The sequence below is a fragment of the Diadema antillarum genome, unplaced genomic scaffold, assembly GCF_040938485.1.
Source record: "Diadema antillarum isolate AM-2024a unplaced genomic scaffold, OU_Dant_1.0 seq00001216_RagTag, whole genome shotgun sequence".
Classification (NCBI taxonomy): Eukaryota; Metazoa; Echinodermata; class Echinoidea; order Diadematoida; family Diadematidae; genus Diadema; species Diadema antillarum.
Genome location: NW_027272008.1, coordinates 544,414 through 558,240, shown reverse-complemented (window position 1 = coordinate 558,240; position 13,827 = coordinate 544,414). Strand labels below are relative to the sequence as shown.

Here is a 13,827-nt window from a genome sequence, read left to right as displayed (position 1 = left end):
ATTTTGACAGTTTCTGGAAACGTAATTATGGAGCTTTCAGTCTTAGAGAATTTCTGTCCGGTAACAGATATTTTGTGGAAAACTAATGCTCCAGAATCTAGTTCAAATAAATTGCCATCTGTTCAATTAGCCGATTCTTTAAGGTCCTGGTATTCATTCAGAGAAAAATTGGTCAAAATTGAATTTGGATCTGCTTATTCTGAAATAGGTGCATGTCAGTCTTTATGGTTCAATAGGAATATTCAATCCAGATCAAAACAATATTTCGTATATGACGATTGGTTACAGAAGGGTTTGATTTATATTAATGATTTATTGGATCCTGTTCACCACCCTGGGAGTAAATTATTTGAAGAGCTGGTGCTTGATTATGATATAGATAAATCAGATAGGAGGAAATATAATTTTTTAATGAAGAATATTCTACAAGAATGGCTCACACATTCAGAAATAAACCAAGATCTTATTTTTGAAACGATTATGGGTAAACTTATGCAAACTCGTAAGGTTTCCAAGTATGTATATGATGTAATGTTGGAAAAGGTCATCCCAGTTAATCACCTTTCTTTTTGGAATGACTAATTTAACCTAAATTCTCCTATACGGGAAAAATCCTTATGAGAAATTTGACAAGCACCATTGATACTCGATTACGATCCTTTTTTGTAAAACTGTTTTATAGGGCAAAAGCCTTAAATGATTTTCTATTTGAAATTAAAAGAAAAGATTCATCACCTTGCTCCTTTTGTAATAAATCACCTGAAACTTTTTTACATTTGTTTATTTTATGCCCCCATATACTACCTTTATGGCAAAAGATAACAGATATTATAAATCACAAGGTAAAGAAAAATAACATTTTTTTCTGATTTTGAGAAGATGTACGGTCTCCATGGAGATTCTTATATATCATATATTTTTCTATCCGTAAAGTATTTGATATATGTCTGTAAATTCCAGAATAAAACCCCTATTTTGGAATCTTTCCAGGGTTACTAATAACGAAATAGAATATAGAATTTCAAAAAAGAAAGGTAAACTTGCTATTCACTTTCAAAAATGGAAGTTTGACATTTAATTTGAAACTGTATACTTTTTCTACAAGGTATTTTTGTCAAATTTCATATGTAATGTTTTAAGTATCCATTTTGTTATGCTGCACTTTTTTATTATGTGATTTTGTAATTTGTTTCTTTATTCTTTGCTGTAAATGGCATTTATTTTTTACCAATAAATACTGAATGAAAAAAAAAATGCATTCAAGAAAAAAGAAGTTTGAGTTTGAGTTTGAAAGTGTCAATAAAATCATTGCCTGTTTAGCAAACACCATAGTATCATACTATAATGGTGAAATTGTATAGAATCTGTTAAGCATGAATGCTAAATGGTCTGACAGCCATTTTACCTTCCTCCCCCCCCCCCCCCCCCCACCCATCTTCATATCTGTCGATGGTCAGAATGAGCAGAAAGGCACTGCATACTCTTGGCACAGTCTGGTTCGGGAGCTCATTATTCTGAAAATATGCACATTTTCATATTGCACAGTTTGCTTTAATGATTGGTTAAATACCTTCAACCACAAAAAGCTTACGAATATGGAAATGAGTATACAGATGAAACTGATGTAAACTGGGGAAGTAACTTGCTTTATATACACTTATCACCCCCACAAAAGAAAAACAGAATCATGTCTGATTTTCCTTCCGTACGATGTGTATAGAATGTGACAATGTCTATTTAAATATGAATGATTGCCTTCACATCATGATTGTGGATGCATGTGTGTGCCTCTCATACTTGTCTTAAAGGACAAGTCCACCTTCGTATACATAAGGATTGAGAGAATGTAGCAATATTGGTATAGAACACATCAGTGAAAGTTTGAGGAAAATCGGACAATCCGTTCAAAAGTTATGAATTTTTAAAGTATCTGCGCAGTCACTGCTGGATGAGAAGACTACTACAGTGAATGATCTCACATGTGTACAACGATATAAGGGTGATAAAAAGAGAATTTCACAAAACCTTACTTTTCGAATAAAGTGCACACTTCTTCGACTTGTTACTGACGTATGCTAAGGGTAATATTATTCCCCCAGTCTTCTCAAAGAGAGAAGTCGAGAGTTCTTTTGTTATGAGAGAAAAATGGAAATATGTTAAATTTTCTTTATTCTTTCTTTATATCGTTGTACACATGTGACATCACAAGCTATGGTAGTCTTTTCATCCAGCCGTGACTGAGCAGAAACTTCAAAAATTCATAACTTTTGAATGGACTGTCTGATTTTCCTCAAACTCTCACTGATGTGTTCTACTAATATTGCTGCACTTACTCAACCCACATGTCTATGAAGGTGAACTTGACCTTCAACTATGTCAGTGCTAAGAATGTGCCCAAATAGTCGGGAGCAGAATCAACAGAAACTCAACTTCTCCTGTTAATTCCATGATTAGTGAAAGTTAGTGCACCTCAACTACCTACACGTACTGTAGCTCACCACAATTGACGCAATATGAAGATTTCATCCTTCTTCTTAGAAAAAAAGACACGTTAATGACACCATCACACCGTTGGTTACGTGTTTTTTTTCTTCTAATTACTGTGACAGACCTGGCTTTCCTGTCAGCGCGGCGGCGTGCCATGCGCCACACGCTACCATGGCAACGGAGCGGCCCTGGAAGGGAATCTGCACGGGCTGGAAGACCTTGCGAGAAGACGGCTGAGACGACTCGATCACGTGACTGCTCTTTCCCCACATGAAGAGGGAGCCATCCGCTGAGAAGATGCAATGTGACACACACAAAAATAAACACAATGATTACAAACTTATTATCTCTAGTCTCCTCCAAAGACAAATAAAAGTATGTATGTTTGTATGTAAATGTATATCTATGTATGTATATATACATTAATATATATATTTAAAAAATGATATGATTATCCCTTTTTATTAACCTGAGATATAAAAGATTTGAATCTGCTGAAAAACAAAGAAAATATTTAAAATGTATGTGAAAATCTTAATAATACCTTCAAATATATTTCTTCAGGTGTGAGTTTCTTCATAATACATGTATCTTGCTTTCATTTAGTATATTTCTTGTAAATGTAAGGAGTGCAGTATCAATGAATAGATTTAATCTTCCTCTATTTTGCGATGACCTTACTTTAAAAACTTTGAAAATGGCATCTAACAAGTATCTGTCTCTGCATTAAAGGGATAGTATGGTTTTGGTTGAGATGGGGCGGCTTCAGGTTTCCAACTTTTTTGTGAGATGAGGAGAAACCTCTTATGAAATAGGGAAGAGCATACAATTTGCAGACAAATTCAAAGTTTATCTGATGAAAATTGGTTTTGAAATGGCTGAGATATTAAAAAAACAAGGAGGTCCGATCAACTTTCTATTAGGACCTCTTTGTTTTACTTAGATTTTAGATAAGTGATTTCTAACAATCCTCTGTCTCAACCAAAACTATACCATCCCTTTAAAAGTCTATATATCTATAATCATGAATTATACTGTAAAAGTGGAAATTTTTGTGGTGTTGAAATTTTCACGCATTTCGCGCAACCACGAACTAGCGCGAAAATAAAAGCACATGAATATTTTTGCTTGGCATGTGTTCTAGTAGCTGATATCTTGATTCCACGGAATTAAAAACACGCGAAACTCTTCTTACTCGGCCGAGCGTGAAAAATTAGTCACACGAAAATATCCACTTTTACAGTACACATATTATGTATGTATGTATGTATGTATGTATGTATGCATAGTATGTTTGTACATAATAATACATTACAGTGGCGGATCCAGGGGGAGTGCACTGGACGTGCGACCCCTTATATTTTGTTGAAACAAAAGAAAAACAAAAGAAAAAAATGGGGGGATGGGTGCGCCCCCCCCCCCCTTTTACGGAATTCCAGGATCCGCCCCTGCTTTATATCTATACATTTCTTGTTAGCAGCGCATTGTAAGAAGTTATACTTGAGGAAGTGGGCACTTGGTTTAATCCCACAACAGGTGTCTGTATAGCAGAGCAACTTTAAGTGTAATGATGCCAGCTGATAGCGCCAAAGGTAAGATGTTAGAAGTAAGAGAACCAGGAGAATGGTGTCACCGCAAATCTTTCTTCCTCATTTACTTCACCATGCAAACCTTCAAACAACACATAACCAGGAGAATGTCATCCTCGATCAACCTTTCACAGACTTCATCATCTTGCAGGATAAGATGCAAGAATGTGGACATCAATCAATGCACACTTTTTATCACCACCCTGAAAATGTTGAAATATGGTGAGTACAAGTTATGAAAATATTCAATTTTTACACACTGTTTTGCCCAATTTTTTCATACTGTTTGTCCAAATTCACCTACTAGGTTTGCCTATGAAATGTCTTGCATGTTCCAAGCACAGCAATTTCAAGACGTCATCATGGTATACATACAGTACATATAAGGAAGTCACCCACTGATACAGCCACTACAGATCATAATGATTTTTCATCTTTCGATCCGCATGCCTTGAAGTATAAGGAGTTCAAATTCAGGGACACGAAGCAATCGCGCACCATTATCTTCTGACACTCTTGGCAAATAAATCATTCATAGATCTGAAGGTTAATTTTCCACACAAGTTGCAAAAGTTGGCCCGAAGAGACAAGAAAATGAATTTCTGAGGGGCAGGGATAAACTCTGTCATGACAAATGTAATCCGTTGCCCCAAATTGAACTGCCATTTTGTGAGGTTTTTGTCTGATCAGTGTCAGTTCGATGCATGCAAACCGAATCCTCAAAGTACTGCATGACATTCACGTCACCCTGAAACGCTAAAATTTCATTTCTATTCCCACTAAAGCAGTTACTCTGTTTTGGCTGCCAAGAAGCTATTCCTACCCATTTCTATTACTTGCAATGGTTTGTTCCCCATGTTTGATTTTCTTCCCCCACCCCATCCATGAACACTATGTCCTCTTTATGAGAATATTTTCCCATGTAGTGCTATTTTGGCATATTATGCACACATGATTCAAAAGTGTGTTGGGGTAAATTCCACCCCACGCACCACAGTACTGGGCAAGCGAAATATGATGACAATAATCTCACATCATTGAATAAAATATACATGGGACCATAAAAAAATAGAAATCAGGACACCCATATCAAGTGACACATATGACTTTTTTTGTTTTTTGGTGACTGATCACAAATACTATGATCAGGATTGAAAACAGGGTGGATTGGGATCATCTATGATAGATGTGTGTTCCCATGGCAACTAAACTACTGAACTTTTATAGTACATTTATGTACACTAACCCCATTTTTCCATCCCTTAACTCATGCTCACACACAATCAGAAAGATTTTTCTATAATTTCGATTTGACTTTCATTGAAATCATCAATCATGCATACATCACGTACAGACTTTGCAATGAACACAGATTCCAATGGCAGATATGGGGGGGGGGGGGGGCACACCGGGGTAATGCTCCCCTTTATTTTTTGTTTAAAAAAAATAAAATAAAAAGAAGATGAAAGGGGGAGTGTGTGCTCTCCTTAATTTTCTGATTTTGTGCAATCCTTTCTGGAATTCCTGGATCCACCCCTCAATTCACACACACACACAAAAAAACAAAAACGAAACACAAACACAAACACAAACACAAACACAAGTACACAAGCATCAACACTCTCACACATACACATTTAAAGACACATATGATATACACAAACACAAACATACTCATCCCACCTGTCAGTGTCTAAGTCAGCAACATTCACATCCATCCTCTCAAACATCTGGAATTACAAACCTGCTTTATCTAATGGTTTGACGGAACTTAGAAGTCATCAGGGAAGGGCTAACGACCAATAAAATGTTCCTTATCAGACATCATGGGTCTCTGACTTCCATAGAGCCCCCCCCCCCCCCCAGCATTCCTCAAACTCATGAGCTATGTATCATGACATGTTTCAGAACGGTTATCTTGTCAAGTAGCTCTGTATGGGTGGCCTTTTCTGACTACACACCTACTTTTTCCCTTACCCTCCTATGCCCCTCCCTCCAAAAGAAAATCATCCAGTTTCCATTAATTCTTATCTTGGATGGCAAGTGCCATGAGAACAGATTATGTGGGTTGCGGATCAAACTGTCTGGGTATCCACATCAAAATGTGATGGTATCTTTGATTTTCTTCAACTTCGTACAGTGCATCAGAATGCGCAAACTGGTTGAATACCGCATAATCACTTTCGCTGTAAAATGCTAATATCGTGCAGGAAATGCTGGCAAATAGACCAGCAAGTGGGTGGAAAAATTCTCTTGTATATTTGTGCTATTAAACATCTTTGGAAAGCCACAAAGTGTCCTAGAAGCATGTCAAACTGGCTGCCATTATCAAGTCATGGCGATGTCATCAATATGTCAAAAATCATCCCACAAAAGCCTGACCAAAGGCAGCTGAATATATTCATCTTGTGATTTTGGCACGTTTGCATTCTCCTGACTTTTCAGGTCCTTTCCAACAGCATATTGTTGGCTGAGAAGAGAAGGCTGTTATCACATAAATTCTTTTTTCTGGGGGGGGGGGGGAGGGGGGTATGGAGTTATTGATATTACATTGACAAACTTAATCTCCTCTACGTTACGGTATCAATTTCAAACTATTTTCATTTTTCAGTAAAATGCTAAAAATCAAAACCACAAGGGTGCAAGATATTTTACCCAATATTTGTAACAATGCTTATTAATCTACCCGCTTTTGATAAAATATACTTCTTATTTCATGAAAACTGATTATTTCATTTTTATTTATGCTCAAATCTTAGAGTGTGATAGTGTCCTATTGGTTCTCAAACAACCATGTATAATTTGCTAAACTGATAAAGTTCAAGATATAAAAGCTCAGAACAGAGCAAAATAAGGTCATCTGGGCCCCGTTTTATCAAAAGGTAAATTTAACGTTAAGTCAGATAATATATGATTAACCTCTCAAATCAACTCTAAGTTCACTTAATCTATGATTAACTTTCAAATCAACTTCAAATCTATTTTATCAAGAGACCCAGAGTTGAAATCCACTTTAACTTCCTCCCAAATCAACATATAAGTTTTCTCAACTGCTCCAAATCCATGATAACTTAATAGTTGATAAAATATGAACTTTAAGTTTAGACAGTCTAGGTAGACTCAATTGTAAGGCAATTTACAGAAGAAAGATGACTGTCACACTTTCCTAGTCTAGCTGGGGTCTTGTCACAAATGTTTGTCTGCTAACTGCTCACTTTCTCTAACATTTAGTTACGTTTCTTTCATGTAGTTATGGTCTTTTCCTTGCATGAAATTCACAATTGGCACGCATTGCTTACGCGACTGCTGCACGCAAACGCCCTAGACAGCAGTCTCAATCCCATCCTGCGCGCCCGGCGCCTCAGCCCGCCCGCCCGCCCCCATCAAGCCATCGCCAGCAAGGGCAAGTAACCGAGTAACTGGAACTGCGACTCTGTGTGCAATGCGTATCTTGCCAAAGAACCCATATGCGAGGAAACCAGTGATTTCTGATGTGCGTAGGCCTACGTAGAGCTGGTTCGTCAATAGATACTAATTAATACTTTAGTAGGCCTATACAGAAAATAAAGAGTTTAATTTTCTATAGCATCGAGTACGACAGTAAGATCTAACCAGTGAATAGGCCCAACGTTAGGCTTAAGCAACATTACAACGAGCCGTTTGTACTTACCGTAACACTGCAGACTAGAGCGTCTACAAGTACGAGGTCTAGAATTTCTACATGTAGACTCGCGATCTATTCTTTACAAAGCCGATCTGCGCCGTAGAGGTAAAAACAAGCTACTGTAGTCGCCACACTCTCACAAGTTTCCATAATCCTACATGTAAACACACAAGACTTGAAACAATGCATACACGACCTTCACCTTGGACAGTCAGTTACTGTACGCATGTTAATGAATACTGTTACAACGTTAGATTTACTGAGAGATTGTGCGGGATCTGTACGGTACGCGCGTATGCAGATTTTCGTTGAGCTCGAGATGTGCTAGATTTATCGACCTACTTTCTTCAATACAACGCAAAACGGCGTATTTTGCAGTTCTGTTGCAAACATACTTCTAATTCAGCGGCTGTAGCGCTAATATACTGCGTCGCACTAACAGACTACGCTTCCGTGGCCATGGCAAACAATCATGTACGAGTATTTTACATGTTTTTGTTGTTTGTTTTGCTTTATGTATTGTATTGTTTTTAAGCAGACAGTAACGGAAACCAGTCTCGTCCTGTGTTTTTTGTTTTGACTAAATCAATAATTAAGTCATGTTGATCAGCCATAACTATAATCGACTATTAAGTCTCTTCGTAAAACGGAAACTTACAGTCGATTCAAAGTTATAGCGGACTTCAAGTTGGATAAAGTAAGCGTTGATTTCACAATCAACGCTAACTTTATCTTGATAAAACGGGGCCCAGGCTGCAAAATATGACATTTGTTATTTGTTAAAGTCATTAGAATTTCACCATTCTAACTACCTACCGACTGTCCAAGCCTGCAAAGTGTCAAAGTTTGAGAATTTATTTATTTTTTAAAAATTTGACCCATTGCCTTTTGATGCTTACATTCCTGTGTGCTTAACTACATCTGATCTTCAATACAGATAATACACTTAATAAGGGGAGGGTTTTTCCAACATTTTTTTATTTCCAATTGCTGGCTTTCTCATCAATTTTGTTACAGATTCATGGACAAAAAGTGGAATAATCTATACACCAATGAAAAGCTGAGAGTCTGAAAATTTGATACACTTCAAAATGAAGAAATCAATGTCCATTGTCTATGGCAGGTTCTTGTCATGATGGGTCACTAGTAACAGGTTCTGTATCCACTCAACATTCACTTGAATTAATCATCAGAAAAATGACTCGTTTTTCACCATGCCAGTTAAATTCACGCCCTCTCTGTATTGTAAGCTACATATTTTCTCCCTGAACCATCTCATGCACACATCTTCATCCATATACAAAAACACAGTCCCCTGGAGGGCCACAGATGGCAGTCACACAGGGGCATAACCTTCCTGAACATTTGCCTGATTTTGCTCAAATCTGCTCTGAACTTCTACTCTTTTAAAACCGTTTTTATTCCAAACAACTCATCTCTCCTCTCTCTCTCTAAAGTACATATTGTCTTAGCTTGGTTGGGGATGAAGACAAAACAAAGAAGAACAAATGAGATGAAACCATTTCTTCTTTGAGCATTTAATTTCCTGCCCTGCTGAAATAGGCCTTTGAGACTGTCATCCACACTTTAGAAATTTTTGATGGATGCCAAAAGCTACAACATGCATATTTAAAAGGCCTTGCACAGCCTGATCTGTTCGCCAGTTTGTTTTGTTTTATTACTCCGTTTATTTTGGAGTGGGTGCAATGAGGATGATGGGCCAACATGTCGTTTTGAGACAACGATAAGACAAGAACTGGTAAAGGCCATCCAGGAGGCCATTAGTCTTAAGGTGAAAATCCTCCAAAGACCAAACATCTCATCCTACTCTCTCCTTTATGAAATAATTAAAAAAAGAAGAAGGGCATAGGACTCTATGACTATATGTGTATAGGTGGCTGTGAGTGTGTGCATGTGTGTGTCCGGGTTACCTCGTATATGTGGGTTAAACGAAGCAAAACATAGATTAGCTAGATTGCGCAGGGATAAGCGACAGGATCGAGGAGGGAATCAAAGTGGGTGCAGCAGCCGAGATGTCTTGATGGAAGCACGGATTAGGCATGCCGGCAATTTGACATGAATAATGCAATTTATCTGCCCAGAGTGATGACTTTTGCTTCAAGAGGCCACACCGAGAGCGTGAGCCACCTTGGCTAAGAACAAGCTTTGAGGTGGTGGAGGAGAGTAGGAGCGAGCAAAGGGGTAGGGGAGAGAGAATCTTAATGCACCGCTCACTTAACTACTTCCATGCTGGACAACCCAACTTGTACTACTTCCATTCCTTTCCCTCTTTGTTTTCCCATCTCCATCTCCCTTTGCTCTCCTCCCCTCCCCCCCCCCACTCCTCCTCCTCATCCTCCACTCTGCATTCACTACATCTGCCCATTACTCCCTCAATTCTTCTTCTTGTTCTCACTCCCTTGTCCCTCTCCTAATCTTCCATCTTTTCTCCCCTTCCCACCTTCCTCATCCTCTCCCTTCCTCTCCTCCCAGCATCTTAATCCCCATCCTGCATCTCTTCCATTTCACACCAAATTCATCCAAGTTGTGCCGACGACGTGGAGCCATTGTCTTCTCCATTACCCTCGTGGAACGATCCTTACCTCTTGATATGGCTCTAAAATTTCATACTAAAAATCCTTTCTTTGGACCTTAACCCCACTGTACATTTTTAGCATGCGGATGGATACACATTAGCTCTCTTCACTTTCACATTCATGAAAAGAAAGGAGAATCAGTAATGTGGTAACTCTTGTGTATATAGAAAAAAAAAATCCTGCTACTATCTTTATGATATGGATGACACTCTGTTGTGACTGTGATGTGAAACAAGTCGGGTGGTTATAAATGCTGGCACTTTACAACACCATGTGGGGAACAATGTCGTTGATTAGTGTGTCTGCATGTTGTGGAGTCAGCGGAGATCGAAGCGATAAAGCACGGAAGATGGGAGAAATCATGACGATGGGGGTGAAGCGGACATGAATTCAATTCATTAGCAGAGGTGGTGACACGGGCATGAGATGGGGAACTCTGATTAAGACCACTACCAGTGATGGGCAAAACTATGGGAACATTAACAAATCTTGCCCATTTTGGCATCCCTGCCAACAAAAGTCGAGTTTAGTAATGGCAGGCCATTGCGCACTCGAGAGCCGTCTTCTGCCGTGAAAGTTTTGAGTTTTATGATCGGAGGTGCACATTATGTTTCTGCCATTCTTTTTTTTTTGGGTGTAAGTGCTTCTCACACTTATATGATGATTACGATGAGAAGATACGTGTACCAGCAGGACCATGAATGATGATGATGATCATGGTGATTATGATATAGATGATCAATAACAATAATAATAATCACAATCATCATCAGCATCACCATCATTTTGTTATCACTATCTTCACTGTCATCATTTTCATTTATATTGTTATCTTTACTACAGTATCATTATCAGCGAAACACAAAAATAGACAGTCTCATAACTCTTACCTAACAACGCTGCGCTGTACCCATCCCCACAGGCCACCTGAGATACTCTCCCTGGTAGACAATTCTTGGGCAGGGGCTTGGGCTGCGTCAGGTATGTCACCTCCTCGCCGTGACCGAGCTGGCCTTCTCCCCCTCCCCCAAAAGAGTAGACAGTCCCGTTTGCTGCAAATTAAAAGAGGATAAAACATGCAACCTGGATTATTCCATTTGACAAAGCAGGGGGGGGGGGGTTTCCATCATTGCGGGGACAGTTTAAAGGACAAGTCCACCTTCATAGACATGTGAATTGAGTGAATGGAGCAATATTAGTAGAACACATCAGTGAGAGTTTGAGGAAAACTGGACAACCCATTTAAGTTATGAATTTTTGAAATTTCTGCTCAGTCACTGCTGGATGAGAAGACTACTATAGCTTGTGATGTCACATGTGTTCAATGATATAAAGAAAACATAACGAAAATTCAACATATTTTCACCTTTCTCGCATAATAAAAGAACGCCTGACTTGCCTCTTTCAGAAGGCAGGGGGAATAATATCACCCTTATACAAACATCAGTGTCAGGTTGAGGTAATGTGCACTTTTTTCAAAATATTAAATTTTTTGAAATTCTCTTTATATTTTCCTTATATCATTGTACGCTTGTGACATCATACACTGTAGTAGGCTTCTCATCCAGCAGTGACTGCACAAATAATTCAAAAATTTGTAACTTTGAATGGATTGTTCGATTTTCCCAAAACTTTCACTAATGTGTTCTAATAATATTGCTGCATTCACTTAGTCCACATGTATATGAAGGTGAACTTGTCCTTTAACATCCTTGCCTTCATCTTTTTAGAGTCACAGGTGGGAAAACAAAGGTTGTCATCACTCACTGTAATTAACCCCTTGGCTTTGATGTCATGGAATTCCTTTCACGGTATATGCATGAAACACCCAGTTTCGATGACCACTGCATTAAATGTGCATGAGATATATGTGCATAAGAATATGCATAAGAAATCCAACATATCTTGTTTGAAAAGAAAAAAAAAGATTAAATTACAAGTGCTCAGTTTTAGATCATCATTTCAAAGAACATCTGATGTCAGATGAAATATGTGACATATGTCTGACTAATGTCTGTCAGTTATTCAGATTTCTTCTCAAGCTTAAATGAATTTAATGGAATTGGGAAATGTGCTTTATCTGGAATATTATAATGATTAGTCTTTAAGATAGTTTGGATAATGAAAATTAGCTTTTTAACAACCAGCAATCAAACAAGGAAGGTGGTAACAGAGATTATGAAAGTTTATTCAACCAAAAATTAATCACTGTCATGACAACCTAATCATGTTTAATCAAGATTTAACAGCAAACAAACAAGAAGTACAAAATTGAATACTGCCACCATCATCGGAAATGATTGACAGGATCTAACTTGAAATAAAGTTCATCTATTTGGTATTTAGAATCAAATCCAAACTTCAATATCATGGTAAATTGTTTTTGCTTTCCTTTGAAAAATACATTTAAAAAGTTCATCAATAAAGTTAATGTTCAAATTAAGCCAAAAATTTGATATTGTGATGCATATCAGAATTTGAGATTTGAAAAAAAATGTTAAAAGGAACTGAAATATCATAAAAGAAGACACAAAACTGTGATGTGTGGTTTGATATCAACATTTACAAATAAAAACCTCATGCACACAATAATGACATTGCTGCACAGAGGATGTTAATTTCATTTCATTTATATATATAAGAGGCATAATGTATGAGAATATATAATATCTAAGATGTTATTTATTTGAATAAACATTGTTACTCCATAAAAAAAAGAAAATAAAAAATCATGATTTGTTGAGCCAAAGGCTAACATAAACACCTCTATGAAACTCACGCCGAACAACATAGAAAGTACGTGCACATGGCATGATCGTCCGCAAACATCATGATGGGAGCATAGGCATAAGCATTTGAGTCATTCATTTTCCGTAGCGTTCACTTGAATTGTAAAATTTGATCTGTGCAAATTATTTTGGGCAGACTGCACTCTATAGTACTCAAAATTTTGCAAAGGGCTTAGTCACCACTTTTACTTTCATATTCTTAATACAAACATCTATGTACAGACACCAAAGCTAGGGAGATACTCGGAAATGATCCAGACTCTTCACAAGCAAATTGGTTGATAACTATTTGCTACACTCAATATGTAAATTGGCAAAAAACAGCAACAACAAAAGGATACATCAGATCACTCCAAAAATATGCAAGAAACATCAGACTCCTACAAAATCCTGATGGTAAACCCAAAATCTACTCAACCTTTAAGATGTGACACGCAACAGGTCCATTATTGCAACATTGACCTTCATATTGGAGCAAAAATAGAGCAACCAGCTCCTCAAAGTAACCTCTGCCACAGAGTTTGTGAAAAGCTATTGAAAGGTCACGCTCAGCAGGCAAGAGGCACAGGAGAAGGTCGCAATAAATGCTACATCTGCTCCCGATAGTCAATGGCAACAGACAGACGGCAAGTTTGTTATACAGCAACGAGCATCGACAACCAATACCGCTCCCTGCATGGGGTGGTTCTCGACAAAGATAG

At 37.8% G+C, this 13,827-nt stretch overlaps 1 protein-coding gene across 1 annotated transcript in view; it reads right to left on the bottom strand.

Annotated features, from left to right (window-relative positions):
• Positions 1 to 2,597: 2,597 nt before the first annotated feature.
• The window catches only part of LOC139744876 (secretion-regulating guanine nucleotide exchange factor-like), a 154,810-nt gene continuing 143,580 nt past the window's right edge, over positions 2,598 to 13,827 (bottom strand). Inside the window, exons 8-9 of the mRNA XM_071655287.1 lie at positions 11,228 to 11,389; positions 2,598 to 2,776 (exon numbers count right to left, since the gene is read on the bottom strand). Coding sequence (XP_071511388.1) covers positions 2,598 to 2,776; positions 11,228 to 11,389 — 341 coding nt within the window. The remainder of the gene's footprint in view (positions 2,777 to 11,227; positions 11,390 to 13,827) is intronic.